Source organism: Orcinus orca, chromosome 3 (assembly GCF_937001465.1).
Source record: "Orcinus orca chromosome 3, mOrcOrc1.1, whole genome shotgun sequence".
In the NCBI taxonomy this organism is placed as follows: Eukaryota; Metazoa; Chordata; class Mammalia; order Artiodactyla; family Delphinidae; genus Orcinus; species Orcinus orca.
This window is the reverse complement of record NC_064561.1, coordinates 12,034,111-12,056,662: the sequence shown is the minus strand read 5'-3', so window position 1 is coordinate 12,056,662 and position 22,552 is coordinate 12,034,111. Positions and strand designations below refer to the sequence as shown.

Genomic DNA, 22,552 nt, shown 5'->3' with positions numbered 1-22,552 from the left:
CTTTGGGGCTTTTATGGAGGCTTCATTACATAGTTGTGATTGACTAAATTATTGGCCAATGGCCATTGATTCAACCTCAAGCCCCTCTCCCCTCCCCCAAAATCAAAGGGCAAGACTGAAAGTTTCAACCTCTTAATCATATGATTGGTTCTCCTGGCAGCCAGCCAGGAGAAAATTCCAAGGGTTTTAGGAGGTGTGAGGCGGGAACTGTGGATAAAGACCAAATACATCTGAGAATGATCAGATTTTATATATATATTTGGAAGGGTTCCCACCATTTCCCAAATGATAAGAAGAGTGGCTCACCATGCCTACACTGCTTGTACAGCAATGTAGTTTATGCTGTACACTTGCTCACCCCTTCCTGGGGAGTCTGGAATTTTGGAAATGGTGGGAACCCTTCTGAAATCCAAGTTCCCAGAAGGCAGCCAAGGGCCAACATGTCTGCTTTCTAAGGGTAGCAGTCTTGGGCTTGCTGTGCTTTGGTTTTTTTTTTTTTCAATTTTTAAAAATTGTGCTAAAATTAATGTAACATAAAATTGACTACTTGGGCTCCCCTGGTGGCGCAGTGGTTGAGAGTCCGCCTGCCAAGGCAGGGGACACGGGTTTGTGCCCCGGTCCAGGAAGATCCCACATGCCGCGGAGCGGCTGGGCCTGTGAGCCATGGCCGCTGAGCCTGCGCGTCTGGAGCCTGTGCTCCGCAACGGGAGAGGCCACAACAGTGAGAGGCCCGCGTACCGCAAAAAAAAAAAAAAAAAAAAAAATTGACTACCTTAAGCCATTTTTAAGTGCACAGTTCAATAGCATTAAGTACATTCATATTGTCGTACAACTATCACCACCATCCATCTCCAGAACTTTGATCTTGTGGAACTGAAACTCTGTCCCCTTTAAACACTAACTCCATTCCTCCCTGTCCCCAGCCCATGGCAACTATCATTCTACTTTGTGTCTCTGAATTTACTACTCTAGGGACATCATATAAGGGGAATCATATAGTATTTGGGGTTTTTTGTAACTGACTTCTTCCACTTGGCGTATTGTCCTCTTGCTTTATTCATGTTGTAGCATGTGTCAAAACTTCCTTTTTTAAGACTGAACAGTATTCCATCATATGGATGGGCCACATACTGTTTATCCATTCATCCATTGTTGGATACTTGAGTTGCTTCCACCTTTTGGCTATTGTGAATAATGCTGCTATGAACCTGGATGTACAAATACCTTTTTGAGACCCTTGCTTTCAAATTTGGTGTATATACTCAGAAGTGGGATTGCTGGATCTTATGGTGATTCTATTCTTAGTTTCTCGAGGAACTGCCATACTGTTTGCCACAGTGGCCGTACCATTTTACGTTCCACCAACAGTGCACAAGGGTTCCACCTTCTCCACATCCTTGCCATCACTTGTTATTTTATGGATTTTTTTTTTTTCTGGACACGCAGGCTCAGCGGCCATGGCTCACGGGCCCAGCCGCTCCACGGCATGTGGGATCTTCCCGGACCGGGGCACGAACCTGTGTCCCCTGCATCGGCAGGCAGACTCTAAACCACTGCGCCACCAGGGAAGCCCTATTTTATGGCTTTTTGATAGTAGCCATCCTAATGGGTGTGAGGTGGTATCTCACTGTGGTTTTGATTTGCATTTCACTAATGAATAGTGATGTTGAGCACCTTTTCATGTGCTTGTTGGACATTTGTATATCTTTTTAGAAATGTCCTTTGCCCATTTTTGAGTTAGGTTGTTCGTCTTTTTGTGGTTAGGTTGTGATAGTTCTCTATATATTCTGGATATTGATCCCTTATCAGATAATGATTTGCAAATATTTTCTCCCATTCTGTGGCTTGCCTTGTTACTCTGTTGATAATGTCCTTTGATGCACAAAATTTTTTGATTTTCAGAAAGTTGAGTGTGTCTATTCTTTCTTTTGTTGCCTGTGCTTTTGGTGTCATTGCCAAATCCAGTGTCATGAAGCTTTTGCCTTATGTTTTCTTTTAAGAATTTTATAGTTTTAACTCTTATATTTTGCTTTTTGAGTTAAATTTGAGTTAATTGTTGGATATGGTGCTAAATAAGCATTGAACTTCATTCTTTTGCATGTTGATATCCAGTTTCCCAGGGGCCATTTGCTGAAAAGACTGTCCTTTCCCCATTGAATGTTCTTGGCACCCTTGTCACAAATCATTTGACCATATGTGTGACAGTTTATTTCTGGGCTCTCTATTCTATTCCATTGATCTATATGTCTGTCTTGATACTAGTACCACGTTGCCTTGATTACTATAGCTTTGTAGTAATTGTAGAAATCAGGGAATGTGAGTCCTCCTACTTTGTTCTTCTTTTTCAAGGTTTCCTTGGCTACTTGGGATCCCAGTGAGCTTCCATATGAATTTCAGAATGTATTTTTTCTATGTCTGCAAAAAAAAAAAAAAAAACACTGGGATTTTGATAGGAACTGCATTGAATCTGTAGATCGCTTTGGGTAGTGGTGGCATAACAATATTCAGTCTTCCAATCCATGAACATGGGATATCTTTCCATTAATTTATGTTCTCTTTAGTTTCTTTCAGTAGTGTTTTGTAGTTTTCGTGTACAAATATTTTACCTCCTTTTAAAATTGATTCCTGAGTATCTCATTCTTTTTATGCTCTTGTAAATGGAATTGTTTTCTTAATTTCCTTGTTGAATTGTTCACTGTTAGCGTATAGAAATGCAGTTGTTTTTTGTGTGTGTTAATATTGTATCCAGCTATTTTCTGAATTCATCTGTTAGTTCTAACAGCTTTCTTTTGTGTGTGTGGAATCTTTAGGATTTTCTACACATAACATTATATCATCTGTGAACAGAGATAACTTTACTTTTTCCTTTCTAATGATTCTTCTTTAAATGTTTAGTAGAAACCCAGTGAAGCCCCAGAGGTTTTGATTACTGATCCAATCTCCTTACTATTTATAAGTCTATGCAGATTTTCTATTTCTTTGTGAGTCAGTCTTGGTAGGTTTTGTGTTTCTAGGAATTTGTACATCTCTTCTAAGTGATCCAGTTTGTTGGTGCATAATTGTTCATAGTACTCTCATAATGCTTTTTATTTCTGTAGATTGGTAGTAACATCTCCACTTTCTGATCTTAACTAATTTGAGGCTTCTCTTTTTCATTTTGTTTTGTTTGTTTGTTTAAAATTGAAAGTTTATTCGCTCAGTACACCAAATAGAATGCAAGCACTGTCATGACAAATATACAGAAATATGCAGATCAACATAAAATAGTAATTTAGTGTAAATGAAGGGAAATCTCTTTAAATGTTATGACAACGTACGCCCAAGAATTTTCAGTTAATTATACATTTCAGTAAAATAAACGGTAATGAATTAAGTGGAAGTTAGCTTTATGATTTTTTCTTAAAAATAAAAATCCAACCCTATTAATCCATGCCAGTTAAACACTCTAACTAAGATCTCCAAGTAAGTGCAAACGGAGATGGAGTTAGTTACCTTTTTTGCTTGAACAGCCCCAAGGAAAGCGGTTACTACAAACACAGCAGGCAAACTGTTAAGACCGACCGATCTAGAACATAGCGTTGAACTAATCTCAGTCTCAAGTTGTGCTGAATGCTCATCATTAGTATGGCACAGTTTGGTCCATGATATCGTTTAATGCCAAAACAGATCCCAATTTGTTACAGAAACACATAGATTACTGTTGCTTTTTTTTGTTTTGTTTTTAAATATATATTTTTAAAAAGCCAGGTATACTTCCACATACAAATGCAGGTTTTCCCAGGAGGAATTTACAGAAAGTAGTCGGGGGTGCACTGGGTCACATGAGGCTCTCCACGACGAGGTGCTGGGTCAAACTGAAGGAAGGAATACTTCAGAGTGTCATCTAATTCCATGATAGCAGCCTGGTTCCCACAACGATAACTTAATTATTGTCGGGTATGTTGAAAATGGTAACCACGTTCCGATCATGACACCAATTGTATCCCTCCATTACAAGTTGGTGAGCACGAGAAACCAGTGTGAGACCACTGGCATGGTTAAATGTTTCAGAAATATCTTGTCCAAATGTGTAGCCAGCACCTCGTGGTGAAATACCCCACCCACCACGATCACCTGGATCTGACCATAACGGATCACACGTTGGGCCCTCGTGTGGAACTTCTTGTAAACAATCCAAGGCTCTTCTATGATCCAGTGTATCTATGGATGGGGAAAGGCCACCATGGAGGCAGAGTATCTGTCCATCTGCTAAAGCTGTAAGTGGCAGATAATCAAACAGATCTGTAAAGTATTTCCAAACATTGGCATTTCCGTACTTTCACAGACATTCATCATCAAAGCCATGTACTTGGGCAGTTTGTCGGCTTTCGTGGTTTCCTCTCTATTGTAATATGTTCTGGATAATGCACCTTTAATGCCACAAGAAGAGTCAGTCTCCACAGGATAATAACCTCTGTCTACATAGTCACCCGTGAATAGTTTGTATCTGGTGATTTCCCACCGATTCTATAGAGTTCCATAAGATCATGGAATTGACCATGCACATCTCCACAGACGGTAACAGGACAACGGACCTCTTGCACGTTTGATTCTTTTGTTAAAATTTCCTTAGCCTGGTTCTCGTTAAGTTGTTTACACTCGTTCAGCTGCTTGACCCACTGGTCCAGCTCCTTGGTGAACGCCTTGTCGTCCATGGTGGCCCGAGCCCCTCCCCTGCTGCCTCCGGCCCCCCTCCCCGCCCCCCGCACGCCCCAGCACCCTCGCCCGCAGCCAGCTCCCAGCGGGAGTGGAAGGAGCCGGGGAGTGCGACCCCGCACCACGCCCAAGCCCCGCGGGCGGTTCCGGGCGCACGGCCTCCAGGAGACCCCCGTCCGCACTGGCCCATTGGGCCGTGCGCCCCTGGAGTAGGTGAAGGGCGCGGGGAGGTGTGGGGTTTCCGCGCAGCTCCCGCCGGACGATGGGCACCTGCTGCCGCCTCCCACCCGCCAGCCACTCCCAGTTCCCTTGCCCCTTCTCTCTCACTCTTTCTCTTTTTCTTTCTTAGTCAATCTAACTAAAGATTTGTCAATTTTGTTAATCTTTTCAAAGAACCAACTTTTGGGTTTGCTGATCTTCTGTGTCGTTTTTCTACTCTCTATTCTTAAAATCTTTGCTCTAATCTTTATTTCCTTCCTTCTGCTAGCTTTGGATTTACTTTTGTTCTTTTTTTCAGTTCCTTAAGTTGTAAAGTTAGGCTGTTGATCTGAGATATTAATAAAAGTATTTATAGCTATAAACGTCCCCTTTATCAGTTCTTTCCCACAAAAAGTTTGTCTTTGTCTTTATCTTTGAACAATTTGATTATCATGTGTCTCAGTCTGGTTCTCTTTGAATTTATCCTATTTGGGGTTCATGGAGTTTCTTAGATGTTTATGTTCATGTCTTTCATTAAATATAAGAAGATTTTGGCCATTATTTCTTGAAATAATCTTTCTGCCCCTTTCTCTCTCTTTTTTCTTCTGAGACTCCCATAATGTGTATGTTGGTCCTCTTGATAGTATCCCATAGGTCCCTTAGGCTCTGTTCACTTTCTTCAATTATTTCTCTTTCTGTTCCTCAGACTCAAGAATTTCCATTGCCCTGTCATCAAGACCACTGATTCTTCTGCTTGTTCAAACCTTGAGTGGAATCTTTCTAGTGAATTTTTCATTTCAGTTACTATACTTTCCAGCTCTAGAATTTCTTTTCATTTACTCTTATGTTTTCTATCTCCTTATTGATATTTGTATTTTTTTTCCATACATTGTTTTCTTGGCTTTTTCCACATCTTCCTTTAGTTCTTTGAGTATCTTTAGGACAGTTTTTTAAGTCTTTGCCTGGTGAGTCCACCATTTGCTCTCCCTTAAGGACAGTTTCTGTTAAATTTTTTTCCTTTCACTGGGCCATACTTTCCTGTTTATGTACCTTGTGATTTTTTTTTTATTGAAAACTGTACATTTGAATCTAATAATGTGATAACTTGAGATCCGAAATTTCCCCTTCCCCAGGGTTTGCTGTGGCTCCTTCCTTTGTTTGATTATTGTGGGCTGTCTCTGTGCTGGGGATCAGTCTGTGGTGTAAACTTAGGGTGTTCTCATGTCTTTTCTGACCCTGTACCTTTTGCTGGGCATCTGTGGTTGCTTTCTAAATTCCCCTGCATAGTAGTTGCTTTTGAGTGTCCTAGTGCTTAAATGTTTGGCTCCCGAAAAGGGAAAAAGAAAAAAAAATGAAGGGGGAAGAAAAGAAGAAGAAAAAATTTCCAGTCCTTTAAGTCCCATGTAAGTTGCTTCAGACTTACGCTGAGGGGCTGCCAGCACGACTATCTAGACGGGGAGCAGATTCTTGGAGCTTCCTACTGTACCATCGTCCCAGAATCCTGCTGTGTTCATTCTTTCCTGCATACTACTATATCAAAAGGGATATTTCAGCATGTAATCAATATAAAATATTACTAGATAGTTCCCTTTTCTCTTTCCACACTACATCTTGGGAGCCTGGTGCGTGTTTTGCACTCCCAGCGTGTCTTGTCTCACACCACATTCCAATGCTTGGTGGCCACTGCATCAGTCAGAGCAGGTCTAGAATTACCAAGAGGGGGCTGGTGAGAAAGCAGCGACAACGATGGCAGTCATAATAACTCCAGATCATGTTCACTGAGCGCTTGCTCTGGACTGAGCCCTATTCTAGTAGCCTGGGGTGGTCCTGCCCTCCGGGAGCCGACAGGCATCTCCAGCTTCTCTCCCCATGTGGCTTGTCCTCAGCTCCTGGCCACCCTGGTCTCTTGATTGTCTTCTAGCCTCAGCGCCCCCCTGAGCCCCCACTTCTTGTCTTTCCTGGGCAGATTCCAAGAGAGGCATCTGATGGGCCCTTGTGACCTTTGGCAGGTCAGGGGCTCCCAGCACAGTGGCAGGGAGGGAGAGAGGGTGGCCCCTAGGGCCCATGGGCAAGGCTGGCACCCGGAGGCTGGGGATCATCTGAGACCTTCTCTTCCTGGGCATTTGACCTCTTTCCAAAGGCCACAGTCTTGGCCACTCAGGGTCTCCTGCTCCCACTGCTTCTGATAAACCAACCATCTACATTAGTATCAGCAAAGCCTGTCTTAAAGGGCCAGAGGGAAAACATTTTCAGCTTTGTAGGACAGATGGTCTCTCTCTCAGCTCCTCAGCTAGCTACTCACTCAGCTAGGTGTCGTAGCACAAAAACAGCTCAGTAAGTACTCAGTGGGTGTTCTAGTAAAACTGTATTTCCAGAAGCAGGCAGTTGCCATATTTGGCCCACAGGCCATAGCTTGCCAGTCCCTGCTCTACCCCTGTCCTCCTGCCCCATGGCTTCCGTCCACATTCCCTTTGTCTTCGCTTTGCTGTTCTGCCTCTGCTGCTCCTGTCCCCCTCTCGCCTTCCACAGCCACGGTGGCTTTCCCTTCCTGGGGCACCACTCAGGGTCCTCGACACCACTGTCCCCAGTTATGAGTGAGGGGCGCTACTTGCCCAAAGCTGGGGATTTCATTCATTCTGCAAATGCCCCAGCAGCCTTCTGGGCCCACACCCTGCACTGGGCAACGTTTATGATCTTAAGACACTGAACACCTGGCAGGCTTCCTGTGGCCAAGACCTGGCTATGTCCTCAATCACTTGGTGAGTTCACTGGCCCAGGAATGGTGGCCTTGTCCCCCTTGCACAGGCTTTGGGTTCAGGGCATGGACAAGGGCCTGAGAGCAGCTGCCCCAGCTCCATCCAGGCTGCCCAGCCTGCGTCACCCTCTCTCAGCTCTCCTTCCTACACCCACTCTGGCTCCCTGTCAACCTTGAGGGCAGGGATTTTTGTTTGTTTTGGTCACTGCCGTGTCCCCAGGGTGCGGTGCCCAGGAGAGTTTGATAAATGCCCGATTGGCTCCCCTTGAGTAACTAAACCGGTGGGTGCTGCTGAGAATTCCAGGTACTGCTGCTGTAGGAACTCAAGCTCTAAAACCCCCTCTTCCAGGGAGCCCTCCCTGGCTGCCCCCTCCCTCAGGCCCTGGGGATGTCTGTGTCCAGGGACTGGCCAGGGAGTGTCCAGGCACTGAGGGGTTGGCTGGGGTGTTTGCAGGACAAGCCAGGGAGAGCTTGTCAACCATAAAATGGAGATCAGGCTTCCTGCCAGGGAGGGAGCCACTCAGAGAGGTGCAGGTGGAGCTGGGAGCCTTGTCCTGGGCCCTGGGTCTCAGCCCCTCCCTGTCCCCAGAGCTCACAACTGACCCCATCCCTCTTACCCACAGGGTCAGCTGGCAGTCGGCCAGGAGGGTCACTGGCCCCGCCGAGCTCCCCCGTCTACCTCGACCTGGCCTACTTGCCCAGCGGGGGCAGTGCCCGCCTGGTGGACAAGGAGTTCTTCCGGAGGGTGCGTGCGCTCTGCTACGTCATCAGTGGCCAGGACCAGCACAAGGAAGAGGGCATGCGGGCTGTCCTGGATGCGCTTCTGGCTGGCAAGCAGCAGTGGGACCGTGACCTCCAGGTACGTGACGACCCGGGTGTGAGACAGTCCCGATGACAGCAAATGTCACTGGGACATGGCCCAAGCTCTTGCCACTGGGCAGGGTCAGCGCTTCCCGGTGTCTTCCTGCTGAGCCCACACTGTCCTGTGGGGTTGGTGTGACCCTCACCCGCATCCAAGGAGGGAGTGGGGCTCAGAGAGACTAAGCCATGTCCCCAGGGCCATGCGGCAGTGAGGTCAAAGGCAGGAGTGCCACCCAGCTCTCGGGACTCTGTTCCTGTTACATCCACTTCCTTGTCTGCAGCAAACCTGGGTGAGGTTGCAGGGTGGGGCTGGTTTGATCACCTCGCCTGACCCCTGGCACTGAACCTCCGTAATGTTATGAGAATCAGCCAGGAGGAATAGGTGAGATGTGTGGTATCTACACAGCTAAGAACGTTGAGAATTGACCCTGAGGGCTGGGGTTGTCCTCATGGGAAGCCTTGAAATAGAACCTTGAAGGGTGAGACGAATTTGGATAGAAGGAGCCTCCAGGTACCTGGCCGCCCACTCAGCCTGTGAGTGTGCTGACACCCAGCCTTGTACGCAGCTTACGGAGCAGCTGCGAGGGAGCGTCCAGGGCAGACGGCACAGCGTGGGCGAAGGCCAGTGGCGGGAGCAAGCTTAGTGTATTCAGGGAGCTGGAGGGAGGCCTGGGCAAGAGAACAGGGGGAGATGGCAGCAGTGGGTGTGGGCGGGAAGCATGGAGAAGAATTCGCAGAAGAGTGGTCCGGTTTGTGGAAGGGTCCTTTGGATGCCATGGGAGGGAGAAGGGACTTCGGGGACAGGCTGGCCGCCGGCTGCAGACATCCAGGCAAGAGGTAATGGAGGCGGAGACAAACGCGTTCGGAGAAGAGGGGCCTCAGATGCCTTGGGGCTGGGCCGGGAGGGCAGAGGGCGCTCCCCCTCACCGTTGGTCCATCTGTCGCACCCACAGGTGACCCTGATCCCCACCTTCGATTCGGTGGCGATGCATGAGTGGTATGAGGAGACGCACGCCCGGCACCAGGCGCTGGGCATCACGGTGCTGGGCAGTAACAGCACTGTGTCCATGCAGGACGAGGCCTTCCCCGCCTGCAAGGTGGAGTTCTAGCCCCGCCCCCAGCACCACCCCCCGCCCCAAGTCCGCCGCCGTCCTGAGGTGCACCTGTGTCAGAAATAAAACAGGTACTCCGCGCGGCTGTGGCCTCAGTTCCTTCTGCCGGCAGGAGACTTGGCAGCACTCCGCGCGGTCATTGCTGCCATGTGGGTCCCCAGTTCTGGGGGGAGACAGCTTCTGTGGAGTTCCCAGTAGCCTCCAGGTCAGGCATGCTCTGGCTTCCGTGTCACAGATGGGAAAACCCAGGCCCAAGGGCGACAGTGCCTCTCAGGTGATGACCCCTGGCCAGTGGAGCTCGCTGCTGACCATGGCCCTCCAGCCCATCCCAGCGGCCGTGAGGGCCCTGTTCTATAGACGGGAAAGGCAGCTGCCAGACCCCGGCCACACAAACCATTTAGTGGCCTAGCAGAGATCTGAACCCCAGTCTCTGTGCTCCAAAGCCCTTAAATAAAAGTTGCCCTCTGTTCCTAGGGATAATTGGCACTCATGGCAGGAAAGTCTCACTCTACAGCAAGGTCTTAAAAGGAAATCTGAGGGAATTCTCTGGTGGTCCGGTGGTTAGGACTCAGTGCTGTCACCGATGTAGCCTGGGTTCAATCCCTGGTCAGGAAACTAAGATCCCACAAGCCACTTGGCTTGGCCAAAAAAAAAAAAAAAAAAAGCAATCTGAAACTTAAAAGCTACAAAACATCAATCTCCTGATGAAGCCCCTCCCTGATCTCTCTATTCTGCACATACAGAAACACCTAGATAGTGTTTTCAATAAGATGCCATCTGCACTGGGTTGAATGGTGACCTTAAAAAACTTATGACCAAGTCCTAACCCCTCAATACCTACCCCCCTTTTCCCATGAGGAGAGACTTCTTAGTCCAGGTCTCAAGATAGGTTACTGTTTATACATGAGGTCGTATCACCCTGATTTTTCATCTTGGCCAAACTGTTGAGTACATACAGGTGCTGCCTCCTTGTTCTCATTTCATTTCTTTCCAGGGAGATTTTCTTATATTTATTTTTAATTAGCTGGTTCACTTTTTTTTTATTAGACATTTGTCTTTTTCTCATTCATATATCATAATTCCTTTTTTTTTTAATAGGGACAACAAACTTGTTAAAAATTTTAATTGTAAACAAAAACACGTAACATAGGGACTTCCCTGGTGGTCCAGGTGGTAAAGAATCTGCCTTACAATGCAGGGGACGCAGGTTCAATCCCTTTTCAAGGAACTAAGATTCCACATGCCGTGGGGCAACTAAGCCTGTGCGCCACAACTACTGAGCTCACACGCCTCAACTAGAAAGCCTGGTACCACAAACTACAGAGCCCATGCGCTCTGGAGCCCACGCATCACAACTAAAGAAGAGAAAACCTGCTGCCACAACTGGAGAGAAGCCCGTGCACCGCAACAAAAGATCCCGCGTGCCACAACTAAGACCTGATGCGGCCAAAAATAAATTAAATAAATAAATAATAAATCTTTTTTTTAAATCCTCAAGAAAATAATAATAAAAAAAACACGCATAACATAAAATCTACCATCTTAACAATTAATAAACTTTTGCATTGTACATTTTTTTCCAAATTTACCTTTCAGTTTTGTTTATGAGTAGTTTTGCTGTAAACATTTTATTTTTATGATTTTCAAACCACAGTTCTTTAAATGTCTCTCTTTTGTGCTTTTAGAGGCCCTTCCACAGTTGGCACAAATTCTCCCAGGGTTTTTTATTTCTGTTTATTTTTACCCACCTAGGACTTAATTTGGGGATGAAGAGAGAGGTAAGGATTGCCCCAACCTGGGCAATTCGATTGTTCAATGCTATGTACAGATTTGAAACACTCCTTCCTCCCTGAAAAACATCCCATGTGTGTCGTTGTTTGTTTCTAATTCTGTTCTAATCCATCGCCAACTTTTCTGGCCATCTCCTTGTTTTCGTTGGTATAGCTTTGTGTGCCTTAATAGCTCACCAGGCAGGTTCTTTCTCCTTAATTTTACTTTTTTCCTTCACAAAAAATTGTTTTTATATTCTGATTCTTCTTAGAGTTCTAGAATCTCCACGGAGGGGGCCCAAACACATGCGTAAGAAGCGCTGTCAACTTCTGCTTCTGACCAGATATTGGGCTAGAGTCCCAATAAAAACATCTAAAATTGCTGGGTAAAAATAAGTTAAGTCTTGATTAACATAATGTAAGAGTTAAGTCTTAATTTCTGGTTGCTCAGTGAGCAACCAGAAAATAAGTAACAGTCAGAGGCCAGACCAGTGCAGACAGAAACCCCAGGAGGGAAGCGGCTTTTGTGTTAGACAAGGCAGGTTTGGTCTTCCGTTTTCATGGACCTTCAAGATGGTGTGTCTGATAAGTAAAGACCTCAAAGCATGAAGTAGAAATCAAAATAAGATCTTCCCAAGAATGGAAAGCAAACTTGGGCAGATGACATGGTTTAAAGTAGTCCAGGATGAGTGGGTGTGAAGAAAAGGGAACCCTCTTGCACTGTTGGTGGGAATATAAATTGATACAGCCACTGTGGAGAACAGTATGGAGGTTCCTTAAAAAACTAAAAATAGAACTACCATACGACCCAGCAAATCCACTACTGGGTGTATACCCTGAGGAAACCATAATTCAAAAAGAGACATGAAATGCTGATGAAACTGCAGAACACTGTCAGGTGAAATGTGTAATGATTATGGCCAGTGCTTCTTTTTAAAACATTTTATTTATTTGGCTGTGCCAGACCTTAGTTGCGGCACACAGGATCTTTAGTTGCGGCATGTGGGACCTAGTTCCCTGACTAGGGATTGAACCTGGGCCCCCTGCATTGGAGCATGGAGTCTTAGCCACTGGACCACCAGGGAAGTCCCTAGGCCAGTGCTTCTTAAACTGAGAGCCACACAACACATTCTTCAGCATTTTTGAGTTCTGTAGGAGAATTTTTAGTTTTTAATTAGATGCTAATTTAAAAGTTAATACTAGCATATTTCAAATTATCTGATACACTTATTGTCTGTTGAGGAGACAGGCTGAAAAACTGCACTGACAAACAGATCAGAGGAGGGCTCCGTATTTATGATTGCATTTGTGCTGAGGGATCTCCCAAAGAGTTTAGTTTTAAATGTGTTGGTAAGAATGTCCAGCCCTACTACACATCTTGACGGCAAGAAGGTAACACTTATCCCACAACTACTATTACACAACTCTTACTAGTTTCAAATACAGGAAAAAAATTTCACTCTTCTTTTTTACAGTGATAATTTGCAACTGAAAACCATTTTCATAGAATAAAATGTTGATTTCTTATTTAGTGACTGTGATACTATCATTTGACAATGGTACATAAAAGACCCGTACTCAGAAAACTATAAGATACTGATGAAAGAAATCACAGATGACACAAACAGATGGAAAGATATACCACGTTCTTGGATTGGAAGAATCAATATTGTGAAAATGACTATACTACCCAAAGCAATCTACAGATTCAATGCAATCCCTATCAAATTACCAATGGCATTTTTTTACAGAACTAGAACAAAAGATCTTAAAATTTGTATGGAGACACTAAGGACCCCGAGTAGCCAAAGCAGTCTTGAGGGGAAAAAACAGAGCTGGAGAAATCAGACTCCCCGACTTCAGACTATACTACAAAGTTACAGTCATCAAGACAATATGGTACTGGCACAAAAACAGAAATATAGATCAATGGAACAGGGTAGAAAGCCCAGAGATAAACCCATGCACCTATGGTCAACTAATCTATGACAAAGGAGGCAAGGATATACAATGGAGAAAAGACAGTCTCTTCAATAAGTGGTGCTGAGAAAACTGGACAGCTACATGTAAAAGAATGAAATTAGAACACTCCCTAACACCATACACAAAAATAAACTCAAAATGGATTAAAGACCTAAGTGTAAGACCAGACACTATAAAACTCTTAGAGGAAAACATAGGAAGAACACTGACATAAATCACAGCAAGATCCTTTTTCACCCACCTCCTGGAGTAATGGAAATAAAACCAAAGATAAACAAATGGGACCTAATGAAACCAAAAATGTTTGCACAGCAAAGGAGACTATAAACAAAATGGAAAGACAACCCTCAGAATGGGAGAAAATATTTGCAAATGAATCAACGGACAAAGGATTAATCTCCAAAATATATAAACAGCTCATGCAGCTCAATATTAAAAAAACAAACACAATCAAAAAAAGGGGAGAAGACCTAAATAGACATTTCTCCAAAGAAGACATACAGATGGCCAAGAGGCACATGAAAAGCTGCTCAACATCACTAATTATTAGAGAAATGAAATCAAAGCTAAATGAGGTATCATCTCACACAGGTTAGAATGGGCATCATCAGAAAATCTACAAACAACAAATGCTGGAGAGAGTGTGGAGAAAAGGGAACCCTCTTGCACTGTTGGTGGGAATGTAAGTTGATACAGCCACTATGGAGAACAGTATGGAGTTTCCTTAAGACACTAAAAATAGAGCTACCATGTGACCCAGCAATCCCACTCCTGGTCATATACCCAGAGAAAACCATAATTCAGAAAGATACATGCACCCCAATGTTCATTGCAGCACTATTTACAATAGCCAGGACATGGAAGCCACCTAATGCCCATCGACAGCTGAATGGATAAACAAGATGTGGGACATATATACAATGGAATATTACTCAGCTGTAAAAAGGAATGAAATTGGGTCATTTGTAGAGACGTGGATGGACATAGAGACTGTCATACACAGTGAAGTAAGTCAGAAAGGGAAAAACAAATATCATACATTAACGCATATATGTGGAATCTATTAAAACGGTACAGATGAACAACTTTGCAAGGCAGAAATAGAGACACAGATGTAGAGAACAAACATATGGACACCAAGGGGGGAAAGTGGGAGGGGGTGGTGGTGGGATGAACTGGGAGATTGTGATTGACATACATACATTAATATGTATAAAATAGATAACTAATAAGAACCTGTTGTATAAAAAACAAAATTTTAAAAAGGGAGACATGTACCACAATGTTCACTGCAGCACTATAACAATAGCCAGGACATGGAAGCAACCTAAGTGTCCATTGACAGATGAATGGATGAAGGAGATGTGGTACATATATACAATGGAATATTACTCAGCCATAAAAAGAAACAAAATTGAGTTATTGGTAGTGAGGTGGATGGACCTAGAGTCTGTCATACAGAGTGAAGTAAGTCAGAGAAAAATAAGTACCATATGCTAACATATATGTGGAATCTAAAAGAAAAGTGGGGGGGGGGGGTTCTGAAGAACCTAGGGGCAGGACAGGAATAAAGATGCAGACATAGAAAATGGACTTGAGGACACGGGGAGGGGGAAGGGTAAGCTGAGACAAAGTGAGAGAGTGGCATTGACATATATACACTACCAAACGTAAAATAGATAGCTAGTGGGAAGCAGCCGCATAGCACAGGGAGATCAGCTCGGTGCTTTGTGACCACCTAGAGGACTGGGATAGGGAGGGTGGGAGGGAGACACAAGAGAGAGGGGATATGGGGATATATGTATAAATATAGCTGATTCACTTTGTTATACAGCAGAAACTAGCACCACATTGTAAAGCAATTATACTCCGGTAAAGATGCTTAAAAAAAAATGTCTTAAGATTTATAGATTTTAAATAAATACTTATTGAACACATTAAAAAAAAAAGTAGTCCAGGATGGTGGTAACCCTGGGGGTCTACTGGCAGAAACTTCAACCCCAGTCTTAAAGAATCACCCCAGTCACATCCCAGGAAATTAGAGCCAGAATCAAAACTCACACCCTATCAATGCCAGCAGCAAAGACCTGGTATCTTTAATCCTGGTGTCTTTGCTGTGTTTAATCTTAAAAAGTGAACAAAGAGCAAGAGAGAGTAATATCTGTAGAAGAACCAAATAGAACTAAGAGAAATTAAAAAGCAAATAATCGGGTCAACCGTGGATTTGAGATAGCTGAAGAGAAAATTGGTGAACTAGAAGATGGAACTGAATGAATTTCCCAAACATGGGAAGAGAAAAAGATTAAGAGACAGAGGAGAGAGAGCAGAGGCAAACTCTGAAGGGGATAATGGCGGAGAATTGTCTAGAACTGATGAAAAGTATCAATTCACCCGTATTCAGAAAGCCAACAAAATCCCAAGCAGGATATATAAAAAGACAAATGACAGTGCAGGATACCAAAGTCAACAAGAAAACAGACCAAGAGCCAGCTCCTCAGCCCCACAACGTGAAACTCAGGACACAGTGGGGCACCATCTAAATTGCTAATAGAAAATAGCAAGAAGTTCTCATGCAACAGAAACATCTTTGGGTGAGAGAAATGAATACCCTCATTGAAAGAAATTCTGAGGGAATATTTTTTCAGGCAGAAAGAAAATGATCCAGGTGGAAAGGCTGACTTGCAGAAGGAAACAGCAAAAAAGCAGGAAAAACATTGGTGCAGCTAAAGAAACATCACCATCATTAACAAGAATTAGAATGTCCAATATGTAGGATTAAAACCTAAATGAAATTTAGGCAAAAATGGCCACTAATAAGAGCTGATTGGAGTAAGGTTTTAAAATCTTTGTATTGTTTGAGGGGAGAGTAACATATTGCTTAGCTGAGCAGAGTAGCAATATTAATAGTTACAGTAAAGACTAGGAGAATAGAACTAGTCTATAACTTCCAAATTAGTAGAGGGGGGAAAAATTAGAATGAAGAAGAAATAATCCCAAACAAGCCTTCCATAGGGAAGGAGGTAGAAATAGCACAAAATAAGATAATGGAAATACATAAACATTTCCCAGTAATTAAAATAAATGCAAATGGACAAAAACCTCCAGTTAAAAGACAAGATTTTTTAGACTGTATTTTTTTTTAATTCGTTTTATGCTATTTACAAGAAACATCTCAACATGAAGGTGCTGACTATTTACAATAACCAGGACATGGAAGCAACCTAAATGTCCATCAACAGATGAATGGATAAAGAAGATGTGGCACATATGTACAACGGAATATTACTCAGCCATAAAAAGGAACAACGTTGAGTTATTTGTAGTGAGATGGATAGACCTAGAATCTGTCATACAGAGTGAAGTAAGTCAGAAAGAGAAAAACAAATACCGTATGCTAACGCATATATATGGGATTTTAAAAAGCGGTACTGATGAACCTAGTGGCAGGGGAGGAATAAAGATGCAGACATAAAGAATGGACTTGAGGGCACAGTGGGGGAAGGGGAAGCTGGGATGAAGTGAGCGAGTAGCACGGACAGATATACACTACCAAATGTAAAATGGATGGCTAGTGGGAAGCTGCTGCATAGCACAGGGAGATCAGCTCGGTGTTTTGTACGACCTAGAGGGGTGGGATGGAGGGGGCGGGAGGCTCAAGAGGGAGGGTATATGGGGATATATGTATACGTATAGCTGATTCACTTTGTTGTACAGTAGAAACTAACACAACATTGTAAAGCATTTATACTCCAATAAAGATGTGAAAAATAAATAATAAATAAATAAACATGAAGGTGCTGAAACTTTGAAACTAAAGGATGGAAAAAAATAAACCTGGCAAATACTAAAGAAAAAATTAAAGCTGATATACCCATACTAATAAAGTTATATGTTTGGTATAGTACTAGAAATAAGGACTATCAAATCAAAACTTTTAATTCACCAAGAAGATGTAACAGTTCCAAACTTGTATGCACGTGATAACAGGGCCTCAAAATAAAGTGAAGAACCACTGGAGGGAATAAGTTTATCTTAAAAAAAAAAAAATCTATTAATAGGTTTTCTAACATTTATCCATCCTTACATTCCTAGAAAGAACTCCACTCTGATTTTTATTTTAATAAGTTGTGTATGTGTTGTGGGGAGAGGGGGTCTGGACTTTTGCACTCAACACTTGGTGGACCTTTCCCTGCCCTTCAGATTTCTGCTGGTGCTGTGTTTCTCATCACCCTCATTTAGCAGCCCAGCATGATGGAACTTCCACCATCTAGGACATCAGGTGGCAAGACGGGAAAGGGACATGGCAAATCAGGCACCAGCTCCTAAGGGTTTCCACCATGCCACTTCCACTCTCTTTTCATTGGCCAAAGCAAGTGACATGACTCTGCCTAATTCAGAAGCTGAAAGGTATACTCCTCCCTTGTACGTGGAAGGAGGAGAATCAGAAATAGTGGTGAAAATCAATGAATAACCACTGACACGTCCCCGCAAAGAGATAGTTTTGTCCTGGCAGGAGGTTAGCAAACTCATTCTGTAAAAAAAAACAAAAACAAAAAACAAAAAAACAACACAGATGATTTTTTTTTTGGTGTTGTGGGCCATAGAGTCTGTCCAGACGTCAACTCTGCTGTTATAGCTGAACAAATGGAAGTAAATGGCTGAATTCCAATAAAACCTTGTTTACGGAAAGAACCCAGTGGGCTGGATTTGGCTTATGGGCTGTGGTTTGCCAACTCCTGGTCTAGGGCATTAACTCTGACTCTTTCCCATCTGCCTCCTAGAACAATTTGGGGCCTGGAGTTCCCCTCCCCCTCTTTCTCTTCTCTCTTTCTCTTTCCTCTCTGTGCCTCTCTTCTTCCTCTCCCAGTCCCTCCTGACAGCTGTCTGGCCCAGCCTCTGCGGAGCATGCGCTAAAAATATCCCATCAGTAGCCGAAACACCTGGGGACCCTGGAGCATGCGGCGGGAGCCAGATGTGCGATCTTGACCTAGGCACCCACTCTCTGCGCTGCCTGCTCGTCGGCAGCCCCTCCCCGATACTCACCCAGAGCCCGATCCGCAACCGCCCCCTGATTTCTCTGTGTTGCTTCAACATCCACATCCTGCCTCCAGGCCTTTGCACCCGCGGTGTCCACTCCCTGGAATGCCACCATCCAGCCATTCATCAGTCAGCACATACTGGATGCTGCCCTCGCGGGGCAAACAATGTCAAATAGGGGAGTCAGACACATAGGTGCGGACAACAACCCACAATGACGGGTGTGGTGGGTGGCACGGGGCGCCAGAGGAGCCCCTCAGGCCTGGGGGTCGGGGAAAGCTTCCTGAGGATACAAAGGATTAAGCCAATGTTAGGGAATGACAGAGCGCATGGCTGGCGGAGGGACCCGCAGAGGCAGAGGCTTGGTCTTTTAGAGGAACCGAGAGGAGACAGAAAATTGAAGCTCCCGGAACACTGGCAGGCCGGGGGCGGTGCCGGCCCTACAGCTGCGTGGACACCCCACCGAGCAGTTGGGACTTCCCCTTCAAAGGACTGGGAGTCAGGGAGAGAGGGGTCCAAGCTGGGGAGCTGTGAGCATGCCAGGGTTGGCACTTGGAGTTGGTAGAGGTTCCCAAGGGGACAGAGATGGGGCTGGGGGGACCGGGTCCCTTGTGGGGCGTGGCCAGGGCACTTTTCTGGAAAGATGTGGACTCTTTGAAGGCCACGACGGAGGAGGAAGGGGTAGCCTTTCTCTGAAAGAGCAACGCAAAACCTCTATATCTTCCAAACCCCACCTGCTAGGGGCCCTTCTCCAGGAAGCCCTCCCTGTTCTTCTTCTGGTCCCCACCTCCAGCCCAGGCCCTTCTCTGGCTCTTCATGACCCACTCCCTTTAAAATGCCACCCTATCCACCAGTGAGTCACCTTCTTGTGCTACCTTCTGGTCTGTAAGCTGGGTTGCTGCTGGGACAGGACAAGGTCGGCACCCGCCTACACAGTATGTGCCGTTCCCCTCCCTGGCACATAGTAGGTGCTCAGGAAATGTTGGTTGTGTCCCAGCTTGGCATCATTGGGAATGTGACCTTGGAAACGTTACTTAACCTCTCTGGACCCCACCGAAACCCACCCCACACACAATCTCAGAAAATTGGCCTGAACCTCCAGGGGCTGTATTGGAGGTGACTGGACACCTGAGTTTCCTTCCCCAACCCCAGACAGGCCTGTTCTGCATCCTGTCTTCCCCATCCTCACAGCGTCTTTTGGGATCCAAGGTCAGGACAGGTGAGAGCTTAGGCATCAGTGCACCTGGGTCAAGCCCTGCCTCTGACATGTCTTCACTCTCTGACTTCAGAGAGTAGTCTCTTGTCCACCAGCCTTGGTCCCTTCACCTGTAAAACAAGAATCAAAGCCCCCTTCCCAACCTTGCCCCTGGCCCAGGCTTGAGAGAGGCTTGTATGGGGGTATGAATGCAGTTCAGCCCCCACCTGGCTGGTGTGGGTGGTGCCGGGCCCCCATGGATCTCCCAGCTTCTGGCACGGAGGGCGCCAAGCCTAACACAATGCCCCAGCCCTGGGGTTTATCACTGGGCTGAAAGGAAGCCAGACCAGAGCTTCCATGCAGGAACTGAGAGCTAAGTTACCAGTCAGATGGGGAACTGGGAAGAGAGCACTCCAGCTGGAGGGAACAGCTGGAGGGAGCAGCAGGTGCAAAGGCCCTGAAGTGGGACTGATGGTGGTGGGACTGCCGCAAGGGGCGCGTGGCCAGACTGGGCTGGCCTGGAGGGCTTGGTGGGGGGGGCGGGGGGGGGCAGGGGTCTTTACTGAGGGTGCTAGGCACTCAGGCAGGGTTTGGAGCTGGAGAGGCAGGTGATCAGTTTCTGTTTGAAAACCCCTCTGTGGGTACAAGTTAACATCCTGAAGCCACTATACCTGTGCCCCTGAATGGAATAATTAAGCGAATGGAGAGCGGTTGGTGGGAGCTAGGTTTCTCACCACTGGAGTGGGAGGTTACAGACAGGCAAGGGAGGAGGCTAGGAGGATCCATTTGGTAATGGATTAGGTGCAGACATATCTGTATGAACTCATGTTTAACTTAATATAGATACAGTTACATATGGAAATATTTACAGATCTGTGTATATACACAGGTTAGTATACAAACATATATGTCCTTGCTCTGTCAGCCGCCTAGAAGCAACTACACCCCAGTAGTGATGAGCAAACCTACTACCCAGATCTTGGTTTCTAACAGTATTCTCCAATGAAAGGCACCAGGGCTGCTCCTTGGAGAAAGGCTGATTCTAGGACTGGGGCAGGAAATATACCAGATGAGCTTGGAGCATTTCGTAGTGACAACATAAGGTAAGTGCTAAAAAAAAAAAACCAAGGATGCAATGGATGGGGGCATGTCAAAGGGACATGAGAGCCAACTGAATGAGCTTCCGGGGGCCAAAGCTGGAACAATTTGAGTAGGAAAATCAATAAAGTAGTATTGGATTATAACCCAAAATGTAGAATAAATATCCATGAGTCCGTACTGATATGAATGATTGAATAGATAAATAAATGGGGAGAAGAGACATATTTCCCATCAGAGGAATTCCAAATAATTTTTGCCCTCGAGGTGGGGGAGAGTGAATCCTTATCCCTTAGGTGTGGGCTGTAAATAGTGACTTCCTTCCAAAGCGTACAGCAGGGAAAGGGGGAAGAGACTAACTTGACAGTGGAGACACCTGACAGATGCTACCTCAGCCAGGTGATCTCAACATCAGAGTGAAAATTCACGTTGATGGCATGTGCCCCGGAAGTTTCACCTCTGTGGTCCTCTCCAAACCCATCCCCCCAGTCTAACCCAGAGAAAAACATCAGACAAATACCAATTGTGGCAAGCATATTATGGCATATAAATGTATCAAATCCATATGTTGTACACATGAAGTTTACACAATGTTATATGTCAAATATAGTTCAACTTAAAAAAATTTTTTTAAATCCTGATTGAGGGGCAGCCTACAAAACACCTGACTAGTTCTCAAAACTGTCAAGGTCATCAATACCAAGAAATTCTGAGAAACTACTTAGCCTAGAGGAGCCTGAAAGACATGATGACATGATGATCCCTAACAGGATCCTGGGACAGAAAAAGGACATTAGGGGAAACTGAGGAAATCTGAATAATGTATGTATTTTAGTTAATAATAATGTCTCAATATGGATTCACTCATTGTGAAAAATGTACCATATTAATGTAAGATGTTAATAACAGGGGAAATTGGGTGTAGGACACACAGGAACTCTCTGTATTAGCTTCACAATAATTCTGTAAATCAAAAACTGCTCTAAAATTTAAAGTTTATTAAGAAAAAAACCCTATAGTTGCCATGGGGAACAGGGATTGTCGGGGGAAGAGGTGGAGGCAACAAGAGGCCCAAGTAGAAGCCCAGGCAGCAACCAGGCTGGAGATGACTGGGCCCAGGCCACTGCAGGGTACAGGAAAGTTAGCAAATTGGGGGTGTTTCAGAGACACAGGGCCAGCAGGACCAGTGTGGATGATGAAGGGAAGAGAAGGCTCTCAGGATCTCCCAGGCCTCTGGCCAGCCTCCTGAGCGGCCTTTCTAAGCTGGGGAGGCTGGTGGAGGAGCAGGCCTGTGGGCAGGCAGATCAACCAGGAGTGGAGGTTTGAATGGAGGACCGGCAGGTGCTGTATAAATCTCATTTTATGAGGACTCACTTGAGGGCGACCGGACCCTTTCAGACTTGTGACATGACAACATTCTTAAGGATGGTTCTCCCCACCTCTGGGACCAGATCCTGAGGCTGCCCTTATAAGGCTGTGGACTTGCTCTGTGGCCTGCAGGAGCCTTCTCTGAGCCTCAGTTTCCCCATCTGTAAAATGAGGATCAATAATGTCCCGCTCATAGGCTTGTAGAGGGAATCAAATGAGTCCTTCTCAATGCTTGGCACACATTGGGAAGCTCAATAAACTATAGTCACCCTTCCCACCCAATCTCAGGTGAAAGGAGCGGGACCTGTCGCTTTAAATTATGGAGATTTTAAAAAAAAGGAGCCGCTTCTCCGATTCAGCCAATCAGCGCGCTGGGCTGGCGGAGCTGGCCTCCTAAATGGTCCAATGGCTGGCCGCGCGCTCTCAGAGCCCGCCCCTGCCTCCAGGCCGCCGCGGAGGTGGGGACTCTCCAGGCCACGCC

The 22,552-nt window shown here is 45.3% G+C and overlaps 1 protein-coding gene and 1 pseudogene across 1 annotated transcript in view; one reads left to right on the top strand and one right to left on the bottom strand.

Moving 5' to 3' along the window:
- MAP1S (microtubule associated protein 1S) overlaps window positions 1-15,599 on the top strand; it is a 32,437-nt gene extending 16,838 nt beyond the window's left edge. Inside the window, exons 6-7 of the mRNA XM_004277568.2 lie at window positions 8,272-8,507; window positions 9,463-15,599. Coding sequence (XP_004277616.1) covers window positions 8,272-8,507; window positions 9,463-9,618 — 392 coding nt within the window. The 3' untranslated portion in view covers window positions 9,619-15,599. The remainder of the gene's footprint in view (window positions 1-8,271; window positions 8,508-9,462) is intronic.
- LOC101284686 (serine/threonine-protein phosphatase 2A catalytic subunit beta isoform-like) lies at window positions 3,417-5,137 on the bottom strand (annotated as a pseudogene).
- Window positions 15,600-22,552: the final 6,953 nt, after the last annotated feature.